Source organism: Diceros bicornis, chromosome 4 (genome assembly GCF_020826845.1).
Source record: "Diceros bicornis minor isolate mBicDic1 chromosome 4, mDicBic1.mat.cur, whole genome shotgun sequence".
Taxonomy (NCBI): Eukaryota; Metazoa; Chordata; class Mammalia; order Perissodactyla; family Rhinocerotidae; genus Diceros; species Diceros bicornis.
In genome coordinates, this window is record NC_080743.1 from 57,396,817 (window position 1) to 57,423,913 (window position 27,097).

Here is a 27,097-nt window from a genome sequence, read left to right on the forward strand (position 1 = left end):
GGACAGTCGTTGAAAAGCACACAGGGCTATAAAAATGTGAAGCTTTTAAAACCTGGCTTGTTGTAAAAGATGTAAAACAGTCTAAAAGCAAAGACACAGAATGAATACCAAAAGCATAGGGGGGAAAAGGCCATGTGTCTGGCTCCTTCTATGTATTCCTCCCCTTCTTCCTCCTCTTGTTTCCAGATCAGGAAAAAACAAGAGCCAGCTTACATGCTTCCAGTGAACTACAGTACATTGTCTCCCCATCTGAAATGATGGGCTTCCCTCTGGGCAGAGGAGCCAGCAGGGAGGGGTGTAGAGCCCCAGGCTCTGGGTCCCTGCTCAACCTTGTTCAGGGAGCAGGCACTGGGTGACTTGTGTGGCCAGTCCCTGCCCTCAGGGAGCTCTGGGAGGACAGAAACATGGACCCTAAAGACACAGCAACAGTTACAGACAAGCAACCAGAGCCAGCTCTGGCCCCAGACTGGGAGGGATCAGGAACAAAGAGAATGCTGGAGGGATGAGGGACTGTCCAGGAAGGCATCTCCGGAGAAGAGATGACGGACCAAACTGGCAAGGGGAGCAGGGACTTGATCCACTCATTCATTTATTCATCCATTTCTTCAACAAACATCTATAGCACCTACTGGCTTCCAGACACTGCTGAGGAACTGAGGACACAGAGATGAATAAAACTGGACAACCTCACAATCCAGTGGAGAGAACAGACACATCCGTAAACAACTGAGCCCTAAACTCAGGGCTGCATCCAAATATGACAAGTGAGTGTGAGCGGAGAGGAGGGGCTGGGCATTCACCTGGCTGATGGGTGAAGTTGGGGTCTGCCAGGCAGACAGCAGGGGAAGGCACACCAGGCAGAGGGGCGTGTGCAAAGGGAACGAGAAGTCAAACAGGGACCAGCCTGGCGTCTCACCTGGCTGAGGAGGTGGGTGCCCAGGGAAGAGGAAGATGAGGAGAGAGGAAGGCTGGGCCCAGATTCAGAGGGCTGGGAATGCCCAGATATGGGGTTTGGGAGATGCTGAAGGATGCCAGCAGGAGAGGATCATACTAACCCAAGACAGAAGGGACATGTTGGGGCTGGCAGGGAGGGGATGCGAGGTGTTCAGCCAGGATGGAGAGTGAGGGCAGGGGAGACCCTGCACCGGGATGCAGGGGGAGCAACCTCAGAATGAGCGGGGGATTCCTCAGTGTTTGAAATGAGGCCATGTCTTAATGATGTTGTACAAAGCCTTCCCAGGAGACAGAGTATTGATAACATCACTGTGCCCCACAAGCAAGTAGTTGAGACTCAGGTAACCCTTGACCATGGCACACTGGATCAGGTTCTGGGCTGCCTTCAGTGCTGCAGCATTTGGTGGCTTTTCTGCAAAACACATTTACCCTATCAATCATTAGGGTGTCAAGGATACTTGCTTAGGGTAGGGACAAGCACCTAGTCCAGTCTCCCTCTGCATCCCACCCCCTACCACCACCATAGCCAACAAATTCATGCAAATTGTGGCAACCAGGCACAAAAAGAAAACAAAGTCACTGTGTTCCCTGATTCCTCCTTGCAAAGCTTCTTCAAGAAAGTTCAAAACTGCTCTGGAAGAGAACTGCCTCACAACATACTACTTCTCATGGGAACCACGAGGCAGACATGGCACCACTGGGCCATCCAGCTGCTTCACCATAACAGGCAGTGATGCTCCCCCACATTCTTGCCATGGTTACCAAGGAAGAGGATGCATTTGCCATAAAAGCACCAAGGTTTGCAAAATATTTTGTTCTCTCTTGCTCCACACTTGCCTTGGGTATGGCTAGAAAGAGAGATGAGCTGGGTATGGGAATGGGTGTATTTGGGAAAATGTCTTGGTGACCTGCATCCTCTACTGAGAGTCCACTTTAAGGCTAAAATGTTCTGCTGACACTGCCAGGCACCACAATGTTGCCTTTTCCCCCATGCTTCCCAGACATTCCACAGGATACTTCATCACTCAGAACCCTCTGCCCCATGCTCGCCCCTTACCTATGAAGTTGCCTATGAAGGCAATTCCTAGGGCAATATCATTGTATCCGTAGGTGTGAGAGCCTTGGATATGCCAGCCAACTCCTTCATACACACCACCATCCTGGCCCACCAGGAAGCTAGGATTGGGCAAAGGAAAATGGAGAAAGTCACGCTGGGAAGGGGAATTGGCTTATTCACTCCTTGAATCATTCATTCCTTCTTTCATCCATCTATTCGATACTGACTGAACATCTCTGTGTGTCAATGTGTACAAAACAGCCACAGTCCGTGGACCCAAGAAGGGAAGACATACAGTGGCAAACAATGATCTCAGCAACTTCAATCAGCTGCAACATGACCTTTGTTTCCACAATTCCACTAAATCTGACCCCTCCAAGGTGACCAGTGACTGCCTCGACACTAGAACAATGGAAACTTATTTTTCTTCCGGGTTATACCGACCCTGTTGACCACTCTCTTCTTGAAATGTTCTCTTCCACAAGCCCGCATCCTCCTGATTTTGCTCTACTCTGTTGCTTTCCCTCAGGTCCCTCTGCCTTCCCACCTTCCTTTCCTTGAATGTGGACCTCCTTGGGACCCTGGTCTAGGGCCTTCTCTCTTCTCATTCCACATATTCTCCCTGGACAATCATCCAGTCCCATAGTTTCATTCACTACTTGTAAAAACCAATATGGCCAAATGAACCCATCTTCTTCTGCAATTTCCTCAACCAGAAAATTGGGCATCATCCTGAATGCCTCCCTCTCCCTCTTTTCAGCCCCATCCAATCATTAGTCATTGATCATCAATTGTATCTCCTACTTTAAACTCCTCCTCTTCTCTCTATGCCAACTGCCACTACGCTACTCCAGGTCACATCACCTCTTGTCTGGATTACTGCAGTAGCTCCCTGCCCCAAGTTTTGCCTTCTTCCAATACATTCTTAAAATAGCACCCAGAGAGGTTTTGCTAAAATACAAATCCTATCGTGAGGGGTGACCTTCCATTTGCCTTTCAGATAGAGTCAATCTGTCAGGACTAACTCCAAGGCCCTCCATAATGTGGCTCCTCTCAGCCTCTCCAGCCTTATCTCTCACCATTTCCCTCTTTTAAACCTATTTTTGGGTCTGAGTTAAATTTATTTCTGTTCCTCAAAGATATGTGCTTTTTCGGGACCCCAGGCCCCTGCATATGCTGCTCTCTTACCTGGAACACTCTTCGTCCTTCTTTGCCTGACTAACCCTCACTCCTTATCTACATCCCTGCTTGGATGCCCATCCCTCCAGAAGCCCTTTCCTGACACACTTACTCCCCCAAAGTCCTGTTAGAGGCTCATCCTGTGCATATCCTGTTCCTCATCCATCATAGTGCCTAACACTCTGAATTATCACTACTTGTTTACAATCTTCTCTCTCTACTCCACAAGGGAAGGAACCATATCTATCCTACCAAGCACCGGGCACATGGCAGATACCCAATAAATATTGGTTAAAAAATTAGAAAATGGTGAGTGAGTGTGTGCTGTGCCCTGACTACAGTCCGTATCAGAGTTAGAGATGATGGTTCATGAGGCTGGAGTGGGAGGGGACACCATAACAGGTTTCAAAAGTCAAGGAATAGGGATCGAGTCCCTGAAGACTGAATGAAAAGGAAAACTAACACTCCCTCAGCTTCTGGAATTTTCCATCTTGAATTTCCAAATTTATAGTCAATTCTCCATTATCTGTGCTAAATAACCATAGCAAGGCTGTGGAAATCCTGGAGAGTGCAGCAACAGTTTTCTCCTGTTTGCAAAGGCTGCTTTTAAAGTGGGAGTTAAGAGGAAAGAGGCAGCCAGCCCAGAAGGAGTCATGCAAAAGCAAATCCACCTGAGAGTTTGTGAAATTTGTTGTGATTAAGTCACAGATGAATAAATGAAATTTGTTGTGCTCTAACCCTCAATTCTTTCTATGAAAATTCCAAGGCATCTTCTAAGTAGCTTCTGCTCTTCCATTAGCTTAATGTGTTTCTTTATTATAGACCTGGAATTAAAGGAACATTTTGATTTCACTCTCTATCTTCAAACAGATAAAGTATTATTGTCCCAATTGCAGGGATGAGGCAAAAGAAGCCAGCAAGGTTAAAAATTTTTGTATCTATAAAATGGAGTAAACAATACCAGAGATATTGTAGGATTCTAACATCATAGAGAGCAAGTTTGAGGTTGGGCTAGACTGTGGTAGGCAGTGAGCAGGGCCTGTGTCTCTGAGTGGTTGGAAGGCATTGCATAAAAAAGGCACAATCTTTGAGGGCTTTCCATAAGGGTCTCATAGTCTTGCTTTGTTACTATTGCTTCCAGTGTCGTGTTTTCAGAGTCTTCCCAACAACTTGTGGAGAAAAGCCCAGGAAAGATAACTGACTCTTAGCTATGTTCTGAATGATACACGGTCCATAAACTATGATGTCTTATGTAAAGCACCTGGCACAAAGGAAGGGCTCAGTAAATATCCTTTCCCTTCCCCAGCCTTCCTTCCTACAGCCCTGAAGAAAAGGAGGGTCATGTTTCCACCAATCCCACTTACTGATACCCGATGTCACAGAAGTTCCGTGTGTCCATGTGGAAGGATTGTATGTCTCGGACTCGAACCTGGCAGTCCATGGATACGTTGCAGGTTGTGCCTGCAGTGTGGATGATGATGACATACTTGGCTGGGAGGTTCATTTTGGGGCAGTGTGACTCTCTGGCTTCCCAAGCTGACCGCGTGATGATGTTGGGGCAAGCTGTGGTGAGGGGGAAAACCAAGGATGTGGGAATGAGCCTGTGCCCACATGTGGACAATCTCACAACTGCAAGCTGGCCTACACTTCAGTCTCCCCAAACTCTGGCACCCTTGGCACATCCAAACATGAACTCGGCTGTGGGATTCTGACAAAGTCTAGATAGGTATTGTCTGGGTCAGGTGGCTGGAGCCAAAGGACAGAGGCTACAATCCACAGGTTCTGGTAACAACTATAGAAGCAGTGTGTGAGCAGAAGGGAAAGGACTGTTGCTCCTACAGAGCATGTCCATTTTATTCAAAAAACAAAGTACATCTACGTGCTTGAATATGCATTGCAAACACATGCAGATGTGTCTACTTATGGAGCAGGGCCGACATGCAGAACTCAGCTGACTCTCTGAACTGATCACATGTACATGGAAATAGTTCGAAATCTATAAAAAACTCTACAAATGTTAAAGAATTATCATTACTGAAGATAGCACCTGTATGAAAGCAAGAAAAACTTTATTCAAAGATTTACAATTTAAACAAGCTTAATAAAAAATATCCTTGAGTCCAAGAAAATATCCACTCTAAAAGGAGTGTTAAACTACTGAGAGTGTTTATTAATTGTACTGGTTTGGGGTTGCTGCTTGTTCACTCCAAAATAGAGTACAAGTTTTATTATCCAACTCCTTGGAATATTCACTCTGATGTCAGCATAATCTGTGAACTCAAGTTTGTCTCAGTGTTGTGATCAGGTTGCTGTTTGGCTGGTTTTTGCATTTAGAAAGGCATGTGTGTGTGTGTGTGTGTGTGTGTCTATGTGTACTCACGTAGTATACACAAATAGGTATATATGTTTACTCCATCCCATTCCCATGCTTATTTTTCTCCATAGCCTTCATGCCATCTGACATCACATATATTTCACTTATTGATTTCTTCATTTTCTGTCTTTCTTCACCAAAATGTGCAGTTTTGTCTGTTTTATTTGCAGCTGAACTAGACGAGTTCCTAGTATTCAGTAAATATTTGTTGATTGGGTGAAAATGTGTGTACATATATATTTATGTCAAGAATGGTTCCATGGCTATAGCATTCTAGTAGGAAGGAAAGGAGGTCAGGAAGGTACCCTCTCAGAATTTTCCAGATCTCACAGTTATGATAGTCAGGAGAAGTCTTGGTCCAAGAAGCCAATGAACACCAACAGGAAAGAATACCTTCTCATGTGGCTGATGGTAACTTGGAGTAGCGTGAGGCAGGATTGAGGGTCTCACCTTTCCTGGGCATCACTGGCTGTTGAGGGGCCAGGCAGCTCTCTTCTTTCAAGAGAAGTGGCTGAATATACCTGGGTGACAGGTAACCCTTCTGGATGGCATAGGAGATCAGGCCCTCTGCAGCTGATAAGGCAGCAAGGCTGGGACTGCTGCCTGAAAGACGATGACACAGAACACAGAACTGTCAGTAAGAAACTCCAATCAGGTCTAGATCTGGAGGGAGGATAAGATGAATACCTCAGCCTGAATAACAGATGGATGGTAAGAGAGGAAACAGATCCAGTAGCCAGGACAGAGGGCCTAAGAGGCAAGGAACTACTTGGACAGAGCTCTTGGAAGCCAAGGTTGGTGACCTCTTCAAGTGCCAAACTAAGACTTTATTTATCTGCTCCATCTCTAAGTGGAAGAGCTTGGAAGCAGTAAAAGCTACATGCAAAGGAGGCCCACCTGACCAAGTCAAGTATGCCCTAGCGTGGAGAAAAGGGTGACAGTATTTACTTAGTAGCTCCTACAATCAGGCATGTGGCAGTGCTTTTTACATTCATTAACTCATGTAATTCTCACAGAAAACCTCTGAGATAAATGCCATCACCAGCCCCAGTTGGCAGATGAGGATCCTGGCAGGTACCAGTTATTTATCTATTAGCTCTCAACACCATGCCAGCTTTGTGTTTTCCTCTGTTTTGCGGGGGGCGAGAAATCTGCAAACTACATCTCCCAGACTTCTTTGCCTGCTGGTATCTGGTTGGGTTCTACCAATGGGAGATGCTGCAGGAAGAGAGAAGGCATGCTTTTCTGCCTCTTCCAGCCACAGCCTCAGAGTCTCACAACTTCAGTCTCCAGAAGTGACAGCAACAACTGTGAGCTCAGTGTCAGTAGCGGCTTCAGCACTCTCACAGGAGTGCAGACCAGAGAGGAGGAGGAAGACAAAAACAATGCCATGTCATAGAATCCAAGGGAGAAAAGAGCTTCAAGAGAGGGACAGTTGCCAGAGAGAACAAAGTATGATGCAGGCTGAAAAGATGAGTGTTGAGACGAAGAAGCAGAGGAAAATAGTGTAGACAACTCTCTGGCAGAGGGGCAGAGGGGGTGACCATTACCGATCTTATTGCCAAAGAAGGCGAGGCCCAGGGAGATGTTGTTGTAGCCCTGGGCGTGCACGCCTTGGATGTTCCAGCCGACACCTTCATACACCCTGCCATCGTTCCCAACCAGGAAGCTGTGGGGCAGGGAGATACAGATTTAATGGCAAATCCTTGTAACAGAAAACCTCTCACCCACCCTCAGAAGGGAAAGAGTTCTAGAGGCTCATAAATAAGTACTATGCTTCAATGACATAACAGTGGGAGAGAGGGGGAATAAGTCATTTTAGACTTCCAAGAGATGTGGAAATACGCTTTAAATTTTCTTATGACTTGGCTTACATGTGTTTCCCCGAACCTCTCTTTAAAAATACACATTTGGTTCAAAGTGGAATTGATATGTGTGACTCTCAAGGATCTGAGGACATTAGTTCATCAGTTTTCAAGGGCATGACAATTCATTCATCATGTTTTTAAACTACAGGACCAAGCATTTGAACATTTAAAACAATCAACCTGAATTCAGGAATTCTATTGACTTTTTCTTCAGTTTCTCCTTAGGAATTCCCGTAAGCTCTTCTTTTTGTTTAGAAGAGCTAAAAATTTGTTTAGGAGAGTTAGAAATTTGTTTAGAATGCTCCTTTTTTCAGTTTATTTTTTAAAACGAATGTGTCTACTCTTTTGTTCTACCTCCTCTTTTCTTTCTGCCTCTTTATTTCCTTTCTTGTCCTCCACTTTCTAATCAGTCTTCAGAATTGATGTTTTCACAATTCTTGCCATATTCAGCTTTTAATAGACCAGGAGTTTCCACAGCAAACTGAACACAGAAAGAACACTTCCCTGAGGTCACCCAAAGACCTTGAACTGCGTCAGGCCAACTTCCCATCCTGTGCTGACACTGGCTTGAGGATGAGGTGGGGGCCTCAGCATGTCCACCACGTCCCTGGCTCTGCTGCCAGTACTTTCATCAGGTTCCTCTGTCACTCTGCAGCCGCCTTTGGTTAGTCCAATGTGAATAGTCCATATGGCTACACTCAGCTGCATTATACAAACTGGAGATTGTTAAATTGTCACCGCAGAAACGTGACTTAGAGATGCAGTGGCTAAAATCCCTTAGAAATATTGTGGCTGAAGTGGGCAACGCAGCAGTGACAGCAGCAGGGCGGTGGAGGCACAAGTGGCAGGGACAACAGCTGACTGTAGCCAGTACAGACAGTATCCACAGAGTGCAGATGAAAAGGCACCCACCCGGTTCCAGGGGCTCTGGTGCCTACAACGGGAGCCTCCAGCTGCTCTTACTTATTTGCATCTAAAAATAAATACATAAGAAGACGTGGGTTATCCCTTCCAAAATGGATAATTCAGAAATCATTTAGATTTGTCTTTCAAATTCAGGGAAGGTAGCGTCATTCCCATTCTCTCTTTCTCTCTCCTTCTACATATATATATGTAGATTCTTGAGGGGAAAAGAAGAGGTTCTGGGCCTCCACTGATAATCTTCAGAGTGGAAACTCAGCACACAATGCAAGGATCCCCATGCCTCACACTTGTGTTAACAGGGGGCTCTCCTCCCTCCAAACCCAATGCCACTGCTCCTGTGGGAACCTGGTCTCGCTGTGAGGTGGCCTTTGTGACCCCTGGCGGGAGACTGCTCCTCAGGATGAAAGCCCTGTCTGTGTGCGGAAGTGGGACAAGTGCTGGACAAGCAGGCAGGCTTGGAACAGCTCTGAGTCCACACTCCCTAGACGTGTGACTTTGAGCAAATTCTCTGGCTTCCCCAGATCACGGCATTCTCACCTGGGAAACAGAGAATGGGGATATTTCTCCTACCCATTCTTCAGAGTAGCTGGGAGGGCCTACTTGGGTAATACTTGTGAAGACCTTTATAAACTATAAAGCTCTGTGAACTCTAAGGTGGTGACTCCCTTTACGTTATTAAACAACCTCCCCTGCTTCTTTCCAGGAGCTCCCAGAGTCCAAGAACACATATGAATAAATGGCTCAGAATCATCACTCCTAATGACCCCTGGGGGATTTTGGATTTTGCTTTTGTGTTTCATTTTTTGTTCATTATAAAAGCAACATGAATGGGAAAATGGGAAAAAACAGAGAAGGGGAAGTGGGAGGCCCCCGCAGAGGAGTAAATTGAATGTGGGCTCCTGGAACCCGACCAGCCTCTTACTTGTAGGCCACATCACACCAGCCTTTGGTATAGACAGAATGGGACTGTAGGCCCCGCAGTTCCTGGCTGCAGACGTTCAGCTCCTGGCACTCTATCCCCATGAGCTGGTCCGTGATGATGTAGGCCACAGGTGGGGTCAGCTGGGCCCTGCAGGTCTGTGATCTCGCCCCCCACTCCTTGCGGGAGACGATGGTGGGAGAACCTGCAGAGGGCACCACAGGATGGCATGCTCCAGACCAACCCACTTCCTCTGGCAGGCTGTCCATGCCATCCTGAGTCCTGTCACTTCAGGGCCCCCCCCCCGCCCCACGGTGGTGGGAGAGGCACCTGGAGAGGCCTTCACCCTCCACAGCCTCCCCTTTGCATCTCCATGTCCTGTTTAGGCTAAAACAATCCCCATGCAGACTCTGCACTCAGCCTGGGAAGTCAAGTTGCCTTGTTCTGCAAACACTTCCTCCTTGTACTTCCCTAGAGGATAAAGCCCATCCTCAACTCCTCTCTGGCCTGCTTCATGCTCCCCACCTCCAGAAAGCAGCCACAGCAACACTCATGCCCAACCCAGGTGGTTCTGAGCTGACTTCTCTTGCAACAGATCAGCATACATGCCTCAGGATGCATTTTCCTCACTGGCGTTTGCCCCAGGTCTCTGACTGTGTCTTTTGTCTGGCCCTCCCCTGAGAACGGTGACTCTGAGGAAAGCTCTGCTACTGTCGTCAAACTAGGGGCTCCCTGGTTCCAGAGCCCACAAGAAGCTCCATGAACATCAGGTACATGTCTCTCTCTTTCAGATGAAATCTCACTGTGGGCAGGGCTGTGAGAGTCCCACACAGGACCCCAGGACCCCAGGACCCCTGAGCGCTCCCTTACTATCCTTACCTTGGGAGCTCCCAGGAGCTCTCTGAGGGATAGGGTGTCTCCACTCTCCTACGGAGTTCTGGGGACTGAGGGCCTTGTCTTTTCTCCCTGGGTTTTCTCTCCTTCCTGGAACACACCTTTCCCTAAGGACTCAGGACAATAAAGTCTCTCCTGCCTCCTTATCTGAGCAGCTCTGCCTTTCCAGGTTCGCCTGCATGCCTATTAATAGATCAGAGTGTCACATACCAAGATGGTCATCGTCATTTTGAGCTAACATGTATAGATTAAGCACCTATTGATCCAGACTCTTCTTGAAATATAGAAACTTCCAGACTGTTGTGACTGCCCTCACAAACTAGATTTTTTAGATAGGATTAATTGAGAATTAGTCATCACGAACATGCCTCAACCCCCTCTGCCTGTTCAATACCAGAGGTCATTGGAGCAATAACCACTAGAACCAGCAACGTCACCAACATCACCTCCTGCAGGCCAGCTCTGTAGTTTACAAGACATTTTCAAGGGCACTATCAGATTTGTGGCTTAAAACAATGTTATGAGATAAGCAAAGCAAATTAACTACTCCCTCTAAACAGATGAGAAACTGAGGCTCAGAGAGGTTGTTACTTGTCTAAGACAGTACAGGTTTTAAACCGCGGACTTGGATTCCAACCCAGGCTGTCTGACCCCAGGACTGTGTTCATAGCTACTACACTCTGCAGCCTCCCCAAAGTCAGATGACCTTGGGCAAGTCACTGCCACATATGGCCTGTTTCTCTGTCTATAAGACAAGGTCACTTAGGGTCTCCACCATGGTTCTGAGATTCTGACTTGCTGTGAAATCATCAGGAGCAAATACATGACCATGACACTGAGGCCGAGGTATGCTAGGCAGGCTGGAGAGACTGGGGAGGACGGCAGCCCATCTCATCAGGGGAAGGGCGACCTGGACTGGGCTCTGAAGGGGACATAGGACTGGCAGGGAGGAGTGATGATCCTGGAGAGGATGATTTACAAATGTAACCAGGCTAGGGCTGATGCGAAAAGAATTTCTGACCCAGTGAAGGAAAACTCACCACAGGCCCCGAGACCCACAGCAGAGAAGACAAGAAGACATGGCAGCATCTTCACGTGGTCCCAGAACACTGATAGGGAGAGAGTGGACCACAGCCCTAGGAGAAATGCTGACAGTTAACCCGACCATGCTCACTCTTCAAACGAGGCACCCACCCCACTGCATGGTGCCCCTGTCTGCCTCCCCGCCCAACTGTGGGCCTCCCGAGGGCCAGCATCTGGTGAGCCTTCTCAGGGTCCCCAGCACAGGGCCTGACCCTTGGCAAGTGCTCAACAAAGGTGAGGGTGCCAACACCTCTGTCTAGCTACCACACTCACCAAACTCTTATTACCCTGAGAGCTCCTGGTCCCTCACAGGAGCCCAGTGCCTCATCTTAGGCCTCCCAGCATAGATAATAACAGATAATAAAGATAATAAAATGCTTGAGTAGCTGTGATGAATAAGCTCTGTGTAGGTATTTTCACATCTAGTGCTGCAATTTTATATTTAATCCTATAAGATATTCATAACCACTTATTTATAGGTGAGAACACTGAGGCTCAGAAGGAATGAACTACAAATAGAGGCAGGGGTGGGCTTCATACCCAGTACTATTTGAGAGTCAGAGACATGTTAAGTCATCCAGTTTGGTCCTCCACCCTGCAAAGACATCTGACAGATGCTCAACTAACTTCTTGTGTGAGAATAATAATAACAACAGCAGTTACCACTTACCGATTACATCCTACATTCCAGATATTTGCTGAGGACTTCACAGATATTTCATTAAGAATCCTCACAATGACCTAGGAGACCCACACTTATCATCAGGAAACTGGGCATCAGAGACTTTGAGTCACTTGCCCAAAGTTACCCAACCAGTAGGGGCAGGTCAGGATTCATACCCAGGTCTGTCTGACTCCAGGACCTCTGCCTGGAACTTCTCCACCATCCGCTTGAGTTTCTGATGGAGGAGAGTCTCAAGGTGGGCCCAGGAGGTAAACTTCAGGATCTCTAGGGTCCTTTCAAACTGCAGGCTTCTTTTCAGCTCTCTCAGGTGGAAATGAGTTGCTTACTTGTGCTCAATCAAAATGAAATATCAGCTCCCTGAGATGTCAACAAAAACATCAACTTTTCTCCCAATAATCCTACTGAGAAACTATAGGAAGTTTGAGATACAGTGAGGGAGATCATGGCCCTCCAGAGTTTTTATATTATAATTGGTAGTCCCCAGATGGAAAGTGTTTAGAATGACAGTTTAAGGTTTGAGCATGTAGGAGCTTCCTGGATCAGGACAAGCAATCCCTTGGCGAATAAGACCCAGGATTCTGTGCATTCAGGAAAACTGTGCACTGAAGACAAAATGAGCTCATCACAGAGGAGGACAGGCACCTAATAAACATGTGGGAATGTGTTCAGCCTCCCTCGTCGGCCAAATGAAAAGCAAGGATTAACTTGCCCAAGATGGAAGCCCTGTAGGCTAGCATCCCAGGAAAAGAGGTGGCCTCCTGCAAAGCTACCTAGAAACCGTCAATCAGTTCTGGTCAACAGAAAGTTTGGACACTGGTCACTTGATCATGGTGCTTCCTCAAACGGGAATGTGTATGTGGCAAAAGCTATCCTGAGCTTGTCACATCATACAGCTAAAATTGCCAGGTTTGAGCCCAGCCTCTGATCATGCCAGGGCAGGGAGTGGTAGTGTCTCCCACCTCCACCTCTGATCGCAAACACTGAGCTGGCAAGATAGGTTGGAGCCAAGGTTCAGCCTCCTTGGCTCTCATTACTATGCATTCTGAATACTTAAAGATGAAATACTCGAACAAGAGACAAGTGAGACATAATAGATAAGGATCCAGGGCTAGACAGAAAGGGAAGAAATTGGGTAGAGGTAACCCTAGGGCCTTGACCTTGGCAAGAAAGACTCAGGAAAAGTAGAACTAAAGTTATTTAGGAGAATTTAGAATAGAGAAAGTTTTATTTGGTGGAAGAATACAAGAGGGGAACTCTCTCCACCCTGTTAACATTTTGGCCTGATAGAGTCCTGTCCCTTCGATGGGAGAAGAGGGCTTCTCAAGAAGAAACACACTCACACTCACACTCAGAATACCTGTGGGTCCCGTGCTGTCCCAGCCCCGAAGGTCAGGGTGCAGGCGGCTCACCCCTCATTGGCTGGCGCTCCTCCCTTCCAGACTTGGCCTCTGGCCCTGCCCTTCTCCAGCTGCTGCCTCCTCTGGCCTTCACTCTCCTGTGCACTAGAGGGCGCTCCGTCCCTGGGAAGGAGCACTGGGGCTCTGGCTTTCCAGAGAGAAGAGGAAAGCCCAGGATCCCTAACAAAAGGTGGAGAGGAGGAGGAGAGCAGACTTCTGAGGCTCTGAGCCGGCTCTGTCCATAGCACTGAGAGGAACTAGGTGAGACCAGACTCTGGCTGAGAGCACGGGGACCCACCCTGTGACTAAGCCCAGGTAACTCCTCCCTGGGAAAGGATGAGATTGCCCAATCCTCCCTGAGCAAATTCCTCATCCCCAGCTCTGAAGAAGCCTGGCCAACCTGGGGGTCGTGTCCCAACATCTGACGACTTGCTGCCCTTGGAGACAGATTTGCTCCAAGAGTGTGAAGGCTGTGGATGGAGGTCACTCACCACACTCTGCCCCACATGTCCCCTTCCACCAGGATAGAGGCGGAGAAATAGAAAAGTACATTCCAGGAGGCAGCACACAGTATGTCATAGTCTCTAGAACTTATTCTGACCCTGTGGCCACTGGCCCATTCATCTACCACCCCCACATCAGCACCAAACTGTCTGAAACAAATGCCACAGAAGCATTCTACAAACCAGGGGCTCTCCACCTTTTCACCCACTCCTCATAGTGGTCTCAGTCTTTAGCTCCAGTCTCCTAGAATCCCTGTACCTTCTCTGAGAAGGTTTACACATAAGACTTTCCAGTCATGCTCTGCCAAGGGTACCTGAGTTGCAGCCCCCTGAAACGGGAGTGCTCAGACCAGAGGTCCTGAAAAGCACGCTGCCATCTCGAGAGGCTACTTGAATACCACTATGTTCTACACACCAATGGGCTCAAATCAACTTCAGGAACAAGAGCTAGGAAGATCTTTCTTGGAACCTAGAGCCTTGTATGCCTGTTGGGGTCTGAAGGAGACATGTTTAATGAGCTCCATCCTCCATAAAGGTGGGGGATCAGGCCTCAGAAAGCGACATCTAGCAAAGGGACCAGAAATTACAGCTGGTGACAATGACAGAAGTGAGCTTACAAGTTTTCCTAAACCTTGACAACGTCCTCATGTCTGAAATTTTTATTACTCTGGATTTTTTCCCATTGGGATTAGTAAAAAATTCCTTAAAATGAGAATGGTTTGTGAGCTCATCTCCCATTCAGGGAGAGCTGAGGAGACTCTTACTCTGAAGCCCAGACTTGTAAAAGAAGAAATCCAAGTGGTAAAGGGAGTGGTGGCAGCCCAAAAGGGGAAAGGAAAATAGGTAGAGCCCTGCAGTCCCTGATAGAGATTAAAGGACACTTGGGGATTAACTAGTGGAAAATCTGAGGCAAGGCCACTGATAGTCCGTGGGGTATTGTTATGAGAATCAGAAAAGGTACTCCTCACACAGTTAAGAATTGTGGTTAGTATGTTATTTATTTCTCAATAAAAAAACAATTATGATAGGTAATCACTTTGTATAAATCATGTATATCAAATTATTAACCATAAAATATCACTTAAAAATTTTAACTACAATAATTAAGAACTAAAAGTCACTGAGATGTAATAATTTGTTGTGTAGTTTACCCTTATGGAACAAAACTCTTTATACTAATTTTGACGCTTATTTGATCCAGTATCTCATTCTCTTAAAGATGAGAGACTGATGATATCTAGTCTTTCTTGGGCCATGTTAAATACATTTTAATTTGAGAAGTGATATTCTCCACTAGTGTTTGATATCCAAGTTAAATACGTCTTGAAAGTTACAAAAGTAGTCAGAAAGATGTCTAATACATTTTTGCTGCAAATATGTTTCAACTTCAACAGGATTCACAGTAGACTGAGAAAATTGAACAGTCTCCACTCTCTCATACACAGATGTCTAATCAATTTCACTTTCCTTACTATGTTCATCAATTTATTTCAATTATAAAATTTTACCTGGTTGTAATACTGCATGTTCATCATAATTTTTCAAAATTTATGTGAAATCTAAATACTAAAAAGGCCATAATCTTCTATCTGTATTGTAGAATTTTCTTGTAAAAATGACACTGCACATCCATTTTATTAAAAAGTTTGAAATATTGGTTGATTCATAGATGGGTTGATATGAGACTCATTGAAATGAGTCTTCTTCTTTTTTTCTAATATTTTGTACACTGGAAAAATTATTGTCATAGTCAAGGGATTCCTAATTTGTTAGCATAATTAATACATTTTCCATAAATATTCTTGCCTCTTTTTTTTAATAGTTTCTTTAAATTGTCTGCTTTCAAGAACATTATGAACACTGAATTGTGATTCCTACATAATTTTTCTCATAAAAATAATTTTATTAAATACATTATGCCAAGCTATTATTAAGGCAATGAATTTAAAAATGGTTATTATAAAATATATAACTTAGGTTGAGTTCTGAAATATATCTTTATTAAAGGTGTTAATTTGACTTTTCCATCAAAAACAAATGATGGTTTTGAATTAATTTTTGTTAAATCTCATTTCAATATACTTCAATATTTTGTTGATACTGAAAGATAAGTATTAAGCTCTCGGGCAAAAAAAAATATTAGGGGTATCAAAAGAAATTTCAGCTTCTTCATTTACTGCCAAGTTTAAAAGTTTTGGAGAAAAAGGACCACAGAATTTTTTAGAAATTTTTTTAGTATCTTTTGAGGAGAACGTGTAAGTGTTCTATACATATTTGTAGCATTACCATATTCCTGGCCACACCAATCCTTCAAATCAAAACCATCTTATTCATTCAATTATTCTGCACTCAACTATCGAGGTGTACTCTATGTCAAGCTCATTATCCAAAGATAAGTAAAACAAGAATTAATTCACTTTCAAGGAGTTAATAATATAATGTGGGACATAGGCTCAAACACCAATAATTGTTGTGACGATGAGGTGCAGTATGGAAATACATGTTGTCTGTAAAGTGATATTTTGTAAAAGGAATTATAAGGAGGAACAGGGAGGCCAGGAATGGGTTATCAAGTCAGGAATTGAAGCTATTAAAAGGGCTATTAAGCTGTAATTCGGTGGTGTCATGCTTGAGCTCAGCCAGGGAGTGAAATGGTGGGAACAGTGTTAGAAGTATAAGAGACTGGGAATATAAAAGGAATTTCCAGGGTTCTCAGTTTGGGAAGTGAGGTAGTCCCCAGAGATGATGACCTCTGTGACCAGGGACAACTGAGATGAAGTCAGAGGAAAGCATTTGGAGTTGAGTGGGTTGAAGGAATAAGATAACAGAAGTGTTCTCAGTGTGAACGTCAAAGGAGCCTAGAGGCTGACAGAGTGATCAAGTCTTGGTCTGGACTGAGCCCAAAGGACAGGACCACGGTCTGAAGACACTTTTGAGTCTTGAAGAGTATGCTGAGACCTTCTAATGCACAAGAGACACAGGGGAGTGGGTAGACTATGAATGCATTAGACAGTGTCAAGAAGTTTGCAGACTATAGCGCCAGATAATATTATGGTTACAGAAAGCACCTTGAGAGGAGACCTGGGATGAAGGGAGAGGTTGAGGAGCAGAGGGTTGGAATTCATTCTCGAAGGTGCTAGGCTCAAGGACCACCTCTGGGAGTCTGTGACTCTCTCCAGACCTCAAACTCCTCCAGGGAGGAGAGGTCAGTGTACACAGATAGGACAAGGGTGTCTTCTGCTGGTGGAGCAGCAGGTAAACCTGATTCAGAAGAGGAACCTGGAGCCTTGAGGGTCATGGTAACATAGAATCTGAAAACTCTAATCAGCTCTAGAAGTGGTCCAAACTCCTCATTTTAAAGAAAAGAATACTAAAGCCCCGAGAGGGAAAGACTCTCAAGACCACAGAGAAAGTCAGGCAAAGCTGAATCTAGAATACAGCTCTCATCCCCACCATCTAGTGGGCACAGGGGACTCTGATCTTTCAGAGCTAGAGGAAGAGAACTTGGAACAGTCACTCTGTGCATCAGGTGGAACAACCCCCACCACCTCCCAGTGATGGGGGAAGGCAAAATCAAGTCTCAATGGCCTTGACTGCTCTCTAGAAGGAGAAAAGCTCCAAAGGCATCAGCGGGATGTGAGGACATAGACTCTCTCTGTCCTGGGGAAGAGAAAGGAATGCTGGTTTGAATGGGTGCGAATAAGCTTCTGTTTTGCTTTGTTCTGTTTTGTGTTTGAACAGCCATCTGAAGAAACGCCATGGCTGCCTCCCAGTGACTAAAAACACAGTCAGGACAGTTGCCTCTGTTCATGCACCAGCAGAGGTGCCACCGTTTGTGACAAATAGCACCCCTGAAGAGAAGAACCTACCACTTGTGCCCCCTCACTATTAACTGGGGACGTTGGTTACAGTGAGGAGCCAAGTCTGGGGCAGGGGCTCCTGTGTATCAGGCTAAAGGTGAGAGCTTGGAGCCCCAAAGCCCTGCAGAGGTTGGAATAACCATCCGCCTGCTATGGCCTTAGAGACAAGGGACCCACTAATGAAGTGGGATTCCGCAGTGAGGACTGCCCTCTGTGGATGGCCCACAGTAAATGTGGAATCCCTGGCTGTTGGTCCACCTCCTCTTTACCAGACATCTCCTGATCCTTCTTCCCTTCCATCTCTTCCCCCATTTTATTTTCCACCTGAACGAAATACATCATATATAACATATGTAATGTGTAATGATATGTATAATGCGATTATATATAGTTATATAATATATATCATGTGATTATATATAATTACAGCAAAATCACAGGACAATGGTGAACAGACTTGATGTTCATTCATTTATTGATTTATTCATTCACTCATTCATGCCTTTATTTATTCAGCATTTATTCACTCAGCAGAAACTGTGGGCCAGGCCCTGCCCAGCACCATGCTAAGCACTGAGGGTAGAGCCATGGATAAGACCCTGGCCTCAAGGATTTCACAATCTAGAGGAGAAGCAGAGACATCAACAATCATAGACCAGCGTGCCAGGCAGTCCAACTTAATAGAAGGAGGTGCACAGTGTTCAGGGAAACTCGAAGAGTCTTCTGCCAAGGATGCAGCTCCAGGGGTCAGGTAGGTGGACACAAAGCGAAATCTTCTCAGGGAGGGCAATATTTGGAATGGACTCCAAAAATCACAAACTTTTACTAAGCCACATTGTACCTGGTACTGGCTAGGTGCTTGGAATACAGAGATGAACAAAACAAGGTCCCCGCCCTAAGAATTTCAGGGCCGGAAGGGAGACACTGGACCAGCACACCAACAACTACCCTCAGAGCAGAGGCTGCACCTGACTGCTTGGAGACACATTTTATGGGGCCTGCATATTATTTTTAGTTTTGTAATTCAACTACATCAGCCATGATTATTCAAAAATCTTGAGATTTAAAATTAAAATTAAGATATATTGGTGTCTCAGTTCAGGCTGCCATAACAAAATACCATAGACTGGGTGACTTAAACAACAGAAATTTATTTTCTCACTGTTCTGAGGCTAGATGTCTAAGATCAAGTGCCAGCCCGGTCAGTTTCTGGTGGGATATCATTTCCTAGCTTGTAGACATCTGCCGTATCACAGTGTCCTCACATGGTGGGGAGCGAGAAAGAGAGAGAAGGAGATCTCTGATGTCTCTTCTTCTAAGGTCATTAATCCCATCATGAGGGCCCCACCCTCTTGACCTGACTGTCTTTTTGTCTTCTAATAACTTTATATGGGGTTGGACCTCAATTCCTTTCTCTTGCTTATTTTACATAAAATTAGTTTTCCTGAACTTTTAAAGGGGATGTATGGTTTGAGATAGCTTTTCTAATATCACCAGTCTAGAGCTCCCTCTTCGTCATCCTTGTCAAGTAAGTGTTCAAGGATGTGGCTGCTTCTGTTCAGAGAGCTCCGAGCTTGACTCCTCATACCCACTCTTATCTGAACCTTCTTCTTTTCTTCCGTATCTCTTATCCATGACCTGTATTAGATTCTTTCCCAGATGTTCTCCCCTGTGGGACTTGGTCCTAGAAGGGAACTTCGGCTGGCTAGTGTTGAGAGTCATAGGACCTGACTGGTCCAGGTCCTGCAAATGCACCGCAGAACCCTTGTATGCACACACCGCTGGAGGGTGTAAACCCATCTTGATTTTACCTGCTGAGCTATCTAAACTTTTGGGCAAGTACATCTTAGTTATTTGAGGTTCTCAGATCCATCAGGCACCCTGCTATTTCCTCTGCTTCCTCTTACACAGATTTTGATACTATATGGATCTTATGGCTCTTGTTGGTTTGTCCCAACCTGCTCATATTTGGCGTTTGTGAGGATACTCTGTCATCTTGTTGTGTTTATTTTGCCTACGGATTTTTCACTCATTTTGCTATCTTAGTTGATTTATGTCTTTTTATGGGGGACATTCAAAATTTGTGCTGGGGCTACCATCTTCCACTATGCCTTTTTTGCTGTCAAATATGTGTCTTTGCCAGAAACCATGCTGTGTGAGACTCCATGATTGTGAACAAGGCATTCCAGAAGTCCACAGGTTGTGGTGCTGGCAGAAGCATTACATGCAAGGTGGCATATCTATATCAAGTGTCTCTTATAGGGAAGACAAGCTGCTAACTCTACCACTAGGTAATCAGGCTGTTGCCAGGTGGTGGCTGGATCTCCCAGGTAACAGTGCCAATTGGGAACTCATTACTGGCCTCTGCCACTGCAGGTTGAACATCCAACAGGAGTGGTAGCCAGATTGGTTTAGTGAAGGGAAGGACATTGTTGTTGAGCCCAGGTATAGCCTTCATCTCTGCCACATGGCTACTTACTTATATAAGTCCCTTGAGCAAGTACCCAGGTGGTTAGGGAAACAGACTGAAATCATCTTATCTACCTAATTATCAAGACTCTGCTCTGCAACAAATGTTGATGAACACTCATATGGAACACCAGTTGTCCAATCTTGCTCTTTCCAGTCCTTGGTCACTAGGCGAAACCATTAGCCACTGCCCACAGGAGACATCTTATCCTCCAGGCAAAGCAAAAAACACATATACTGCCTGAAATTCTGCCCACTTAGAGGGGAGTCTGTGGACAGGAGGAAATAGAAGGGGGGCAGAGTTCAGGGAAACGTGTGGAAATCCCCACAGTACGGAAGCACAGTGTGACTGGAGAAGAGAGATACAGATCTTCCACAGTGTGGTACAAATCTACAGCTCTTCATACACAAATTTTTCCTTTTATTTATCCTATCCATTTTTTATCCTCTGTCTCTCCTCCCTTTTCTTCCAGACTAAGATCCAGAGAAAACAAAGAACACATCTTCTGCTTCCAATAAGAGGCTGAACAGCCCAGGCGTGGAGGGCTGCCGAGTCCCATGACTCTGGGTCCTTGCTCAGCCCAACGCCCAGAGGGCTCGGCAGGCAAGGGAAGGCAGCAGGCACTGGGTGGCTAGTGTGAACACAGCCCGGGCCTGGGCCTGTAGGAGTGCACTGTCCCTGCCCTCAGAAGCTCAGAGGGGACAGGGACACAAGACTCGAGAGACACAGCAACCATTACAGATGAGCAACTAGAGCCAGCTCTGGCCCCAGACTGGGAGGGAACAGGAACAGAGGGAATGCTGGAGGGATGGGGGACCTTCCAGGAAGTCGTCCTCAGAGTGGGGATGACAGAGCAAACTGGCAAGGGGAACAGGGACTTGATCCACTCATTTGTTTATTCATCCAATTCTTCAACAAACATCTATAGCACCTACTGGCTTCCAGACACTGCTGAGGAACTGAGGACACAGAGATGAATAAAACTGGACAACCTCACAATCCAGTGGAGAGAACAGACACGTCCATAAACAACTGAGCCCTAAACTCAGGGCTGCATCCAAATATGACAGGTCAGAGTGAGCAGAGAGGAGGGGCTGGGCATTGACCTGGCTGATGGGTGAAGTTGGGGGCTGCCAGGCAAACAGCAGGGGAAGGCACACCAGGCAGAGGGGCGTGTGCAAAGGGAACGAGAATTCAAACAGAGACCAGCCTGGCGTCTCACCTGGCTGAGGAGGTGGGTGCCCAGCGGAAAGGAAGACGAGGAGAGAGAAAGGCTGGGTCCAGATTCAGAGGGCTGGGAATGCCCAGATATGGGGTTTGGGTGATGCTGGAGGATGCCAGCAGGCGATGATTATGCTAACCCAGACAGGAGGGACACGATGGGGCTGGCAGAGAGGGGACACGAGGTGTTGAACCAGGATGGAGGGTGAGGGCAGGGGAGGCCCAGCAACCAGGAGGCAGGGGGAGCAATCTCAGAAGGAGCAGGGGCTCCCTCAGTGTTTGAAATGAGGCCAGGAGCTGATGATGTTGTACAAAGACTTCCCAGGAGATAGCGTTTTGATAACATCACTCTGCCCCACCAGCAGGTAGTTGGGGGTCAAATATCCCTTATCCACTGCACACTGGATCAGGTTCTGGGCTGCCTCCAGTGCTGCAGCATTGGGCGGGGTACCTGCAAAACACAGCCAGCCAATCAGTTATAGGATTCCAGGGCGCCCTGCCACTCCTAGATCCCCTCTAATCCACCCCAACCACCAAGCTAGCATATCCACTGTTGCCAGACACTCTATAGAGACAGACAGAAAACCAAGTCAAGACTTCAGATTCCTCAGCACCAAAGTTCTTCCTGAATCAAAAGAGAAGAGCCTGAGATAACATATATAATTATTCTGGGGATGTACAAAGCCTTTGTCCACTGCAAAAGTTTAGATTGGTAGTTCTCTACTGGGTGCAGTTTAGCCCCTGCCAGGAATATTTGGCAATGTGTGGAAACATTTTTGGTTATCACAACTAGGGGAAGGATGTTAAAGGCATCTAGTGGTAGAGGCCAGGGGTGGTACACAGGGCAGCCCCACAACAAAGACTTATCTGATCCAGAATGTCAATCATGGACTGAGAAACCTTGGTTTAGCCACTTGATGTTTCCTGCACTATTCATATGCCCAGCCCCATCTCCAGGCACATTCCTGGGTCACCCCTTGCTCCCACCCAACACCCATTTTAGTATCAACCTGAACCAGCCCCAGTGACATGGCCTCCTCTTCCCAGAGGCTCAGCAAAACACCCCTGAATCTAAACAAACTCTGATCAAGAGCTCTGAGCAATGACAATTCTCAGCGTGCACTCTGGATGCAGAGACAGAGGCTCATCTGCAGCTGTGGCAAATAAGGCAAGTGTCCCTACCTTGCTGCCGTGGTAAAAACCTAGCAAAAAAAACGTCCACAAAGATCTTTTCCTCTTGTCTTACATGTGCCTTGGAGATTGAAAGAGAGAGACATTTGGTCGAGTGTGAAGGGAGTAGATTTAGGGTGGGCATTCTGTCTGGGGGTCACCTCTGGTCACACTGAGCTTAGTCAAACATCAAATTTGAAGCTAGGTAAATCCAGCATTTGCAGGCACTAAAATGATGCCTGAGTCTGATGCCGTTGTCTTCCGTGTCAGATACTCTCCTTCAAACACCTTACAGTCATGAGCCGCATAATGACATTTTGGTCAACAATGGACCACATACAAGACAGCGATCCCATAAGATTAGTACCGTATAGCCTACGTGTGTAGTAGGCCATACCATCTAGGTTGGTGTAAGTACACTCTATGATGTTCGCACAAGGACAAAATCGCCTAACAATGCATTTCTCAGAACTTATCTCCGAGGTTAAGTGACATGTGACTGTACAACGACCACTACTACCCAAAGCATCCTCTTACCTGAGAAGGTGCCCATGAAGGCGATGCCCAGGGCAATGTCATTGTAGCCAGTGGTGTGGGAGCCTTGGACATTCCAGCCCACTCCTTCATAAACGACACCATCCTGGCCCACAAGGAAGCTAGAGGACAGCAAGGGGAGATGGTGACCAGCATGAAAGAGAGGCACTCTGGGATTGTTGCATTCATTCATTCATGCCTTTACTCATCAGACATTGATTAGCTATTGAATTCTAGGCACTGGATTGCAAAAAGACAGAGTCCTTGTCAGTGGTGTGCTGGTAAACCAGCTCTCATGGAGGAGTGGGAGGGCAGGAAGCCCTGATTTGTAGACTTTACTGATTTCTGTGGTGTAAAATTCCCACCATGGCTGATTGCAGGCTACCAATGATTTAACAACTGGCTCTTAAAATTCCTGAATCTCCAGCAGTCCAGTCTCATGAGCCCATCTGGCTGCCCCAAGTAGCTCTCAGCCTAAGAAGAAAAAGAGTGACAGTTTTCAATCTCTGCCACCTGGCCTTTCCCGCACCTCACCCATGAAACTGCCTCCCCCAAGGTGACCTGTGACCTCCACATCACTAAGTACAAAGCACACTTCTCTGACCTTGCCTTACCTGATCTCGCTACAGGTGCCCTACTGACCCCTCCCTCCTGCTTTCTCAAGTGTTCTCTCCCCTAAGCTCCCATCTACCACACTTTCTCAGCTGTCTTCTTCTCTGGCTACTGCCCCTCAGACTCCTCTGCACTTCTTCTTCCTGTGTGCTTTCCTGCACATGTAGGGTTCCTCAGCATGCTGCCCTAAGACCTGTCCTCTTCTCACTCGACACATTCTTCTAGGACTACCCCAACCACTTCCTTTGCTTCAGTGACCACTCAGGAGAGTCCACATGGACACATCTGGAGCCACCTTCTTCCCCACTTGTTCCCCTTTCTGGACTCCCCATCTTGGTGAAAAGCACCACCATCCATCCTCCAATCAGCCCAGCCAGGAATATGGGCATCAATCACCTGCTTCATCCACTCGCTAATGGCTTGTCAACAGCATCTCCCAACCACTCTCCCTCATTGACCCCTGCACCCTCATAGTGAACCACCAATCTCCATTGACCTCTCAGATTTCTCCACTTCTCTCCATGACAGCTGCTTCCCCCCAGCCATATTACCACCCTGTCTTGCCTGGATTGCTACACAGTCCTCAGAGATTGATATCACCACCTCCAGTTTTGCCCTTTTCCTCTCCATTCCTGAAACTGTGAGTGGCCTTTCTACTACAAATCTTATATAAAACCCGCTTTCAGCCCCTGTCACAGAGTCCAAACTCCCCAGCTTAAGTGACAAGATCCTTCATGATAAGGCCCCCGTTTGCCTCCCCAGCCTTACCTCTCACCATACTCCTCTTTGGCATCTATTTTTATCATAATAAACTTCTCTCAGCTCCTCAAAGGCACTATTCTCAGGCTGGCATCTGGCATTTCCACAGAAGTCCTTTCCATCTGCCTGAAACACTTCTCCCTCCTCTGACCAGCCCCCACTCATCCTTTAGGTCCCAGATAATACGTTACTCCCTCAGGTAGTGCTTCCTTCACACCCATTCCCTCAGAGACCTAACGAGAGTTAAAAAACACCTCCTGTTTACACCCCATGCATCCTCTATCATAACCCTTAATGTACTCTATTAGGATTTTTTTGCATAATTATCTTTTCCTTCACCAGAGTCTTAGCCCCAAGAAGGCAAGAACCATATCTGAGCTACATCTGATGGCATCCACAGAGCAGATCCTAGTGCCCACACAGAGTAGGCACTCAATCATGTGCTCAGTGACTTAATTTATCCCAAGTGGGTGTTTCCTCCTGACTGCAGACCATCTCAAGGTAAGCAACAGCATGGTCACTAACTTATGGTACAGAAGACACAATAAAAGGCCAAACCTAGGGACAGGAAACTGCCCTCTGAAACCTGAATGGGAAAAGGGAAAGGAATTCCCTCAGCCTCTATCATTTTCCAGGTTAGGATTTCCAATTTTATAGTCAATTTTCAGGTATCTGCTCTAATTAAACAGAGCAATGCTGTGAATAATCCTGCATAGCAGAACCTAACAAAGCATACGGTAGGACCTGATAGACAACAGACGTTGAAGAAAAAGTTTTCTCCTATCTTGAAAGGGTTGTTACTAAAATGGGGACAGAGAGAGGAGAGGCAGTCAGCCCAGAAGCATGTATCAAGTAATGGCAAATCCATCTAAGGCAGGGCCTCTGCATACAGGTTGGTGGTTGCACCCTGCACAGAGGTGCCTAGCGTGGGGGCAAGCAGGGACTAAAATCCAACTGCACTAGCCAAGCCATGAACACCCCTAGAGAAGGGCTCCTTTGATTGTTATGTACCAATATGCCCTCTGGGCTAGTGGTGGCCCATCTTAAGACTTAAAATTCTGTGTGATTGTTTCTATTGGGACATTAGACGGCGTCTAATCCCAGACATCTTATCTGCAGGCCCCCTTCAAGAAGTTTCTACTCTCCTGTTAGGTTGATGCCTTCTTTATTAAAGATATACGGACCTTGGCATTAGGGAAATCAAAAGCTATTATCTGGTCTCGCCTCTGCCTTCAGACAGGAAAGATATTCTCCCCAAGCAGGTTGACAGTTCCCAGATGCAGAGGAACAGTCTAAAACGAAGGAGAACAAACCTCCGGTTGTGGCCAAACCAAGGGGCAGAGCCTGAGCCACTGAGTAGTGGGAGGCGATTGCATGAAAAAGGCACACCCTTTAGATTATCCTTTCTACGGGTTTCACAACCTTGCATGCATACAACTTCCTCTAATATCTTTTAAGCAAACCCTTGGCCTCCATCATGTCAATACATGACCTTTAAAAAGGACTCACATTTTGAGAACATGCTCAAGGGAAATGACCACTCCTTTGGCTTTATCCTAACTAAGGCCCACCCAGGGTTGTGTGAGAAATCAGTGTGGTTATATATGGAGCACCTCTATATGGTGAGCACTCAGTAAATATTAGTCCCCTTTCCCCTCCCTTTCAAAGGTTCAGTGACTGCCCCCAAGGGAAAAGAAGCCCATGTATCCTCAAATAGACTTACTTATACCCAATGTCACATAAGTTGAGTCTATCCATCAAAAAGGACTGGATATCTTGGACCAGCAGGCGGCACTCATCAGACATGTTGCAGGTTCTCCCAGAGGTGTGGATGATGATGACGTACTTAGCCGGTAGGTTCATCCTGGGGCAGTGGGCCTCCCTGGCCTCCCAAGCAGACCTAGGGACAATGTAGGGGCAACCTGTGGTGGGGCAAAATACGTGGACATGAGGATTCATTTTGCCCACCCATGTCGACTACCTCACTACTGAACATCCCCACCACCCTCTGGGCATCCTGACCTGACCCTGAGTGTGGAACTCGAGAGAGCCCAGCAACTCTCGGAATGGTCCACCTGGGGACAGGGTAAGTCTGCAGAGAGGGATTGGAGTCAAGAGGCAGGAACCATAAATCCATGGGTTCTAACCCAAAAAACAGAATGCAAAGGACAGTGGGAATGTTGATCCTGAGGGGACATGGGTGGTCTATTCTAAGAACAAGGTGTACTTATTTGTCTGCATGATTGCTTCATGTGTGTGTGTACATGTGTAACAGGGCCCTTTTGGAGAAATCAGTTGAATTTTCTTCTGAAAACATGTCTTTGAAAGTCGCTAGCAGGCCACAAAACTCTCTGTCAATGTAAGCAGTTATTAATATTGACAGATGGCACCAATCCAAAGGCAGAGATCAAATGCACTCAGAGCTTTAATATAACAGAGCTAATTTTCTTTACAACTTTATTAAGCCCAAGAAAAGGCTGAAGGTGCTTGTTAACTATACTGGTTTTGATGTTCCTGCTTGTTAAACCCATAATCTAAATTTTATCTACTTTTTATTACCTGAATTATGTTAAACTCTTCCTCTGAAGTCAGTGCAAGTGGTGACTTAAGCACTTCAGGCTATTAGTGTTGTTC

At 46.3% G+C, this 27,097-nt stretch overlaps 2 protein-coding genes across 4 annotated transcripts in view; both read right to left on the minus strand.

Annotated features, from left to right (window-relative positions):
* Positions 1-1,187: 1,187 nt before the first annotated feature.
* Positions 1,188-26,215, minus strand: LOC131404487 (peptidoglycan recognition protein 3-like). Its single transcript, XM_058539189.1, has 8 exons — positions 26,187-26,215; positions 11,210-11,305; positions 9,279-9,480; positions 7,115-7,233; positions 6,015-6,167; positions 4,555-4,753; positions 2,012-2,130; positions 1,188-1,366 (listed from the first exon to the last, which is right to left on the minus strand). Exons 2-8 carry the CDS (start codon positions 11,256-11,258, stop codon positions 1,188-1,190), a joined length of 1,020 nt encoding a protein of 339 aa, XP_058395172.1. The 5' UTR covers positions 11,259-11,305; positions 26,187-26,215.
* LOC131404482 (peptidoglycan recognition protein 4-like) overlaps positions 20,878-27,097 on the minus strand; it is a 156,357-nt gene continuing 150,137 nt past the window's right edge. For all 3 annotated transcript variants that reach the window (XM_058539186.1, XM_058539185.1, XM_058539184.1), the window contains 3 exons: positions 26,187-26,385; positions 23,096-23,214; positions 20,878-21,839 (listed from right to left, as the gene is read on the minus strand). In XM_058539186.1, the coding sequence (XP_058395169.1) occupies positions 21,661-21,839; positions 23,096-23,214; positions 26,187-26,385 (497 nt within the window). In that variant the 3' untranslated portion in view covers positions 20,878-21,660. The remainder of the gene's footprint in view (positions 21,840-23,095; positions 23,215-26,186; positions 26,386-27,097) is intronic.

Bases quoted from the DNA above. Each gene is read 5' to 3' on its own strand.
- LOC131404487 (XM_058539189.1), bottom strand. From the start codon at position 11,258: ATGCTGCCATGTCTTCTTGTCTTCTCTGCTGTGGGTCTCGGGGCCTGT. The intron at 4,754-6,014 runs GTGAGACCCTCA...CCCTCACCACAG, and splicing joins GCCAGTGATGCCCAGGAAAG to CTTGCCCCAACATCATCACG. The intron at 2,131-4,554 runs GTAAGTGGGATT...GCCCAATCCTAG, and splicing joins TTCTGTGACATCGGGTATCA to CTTCCTGGTGGGCCAGGATG.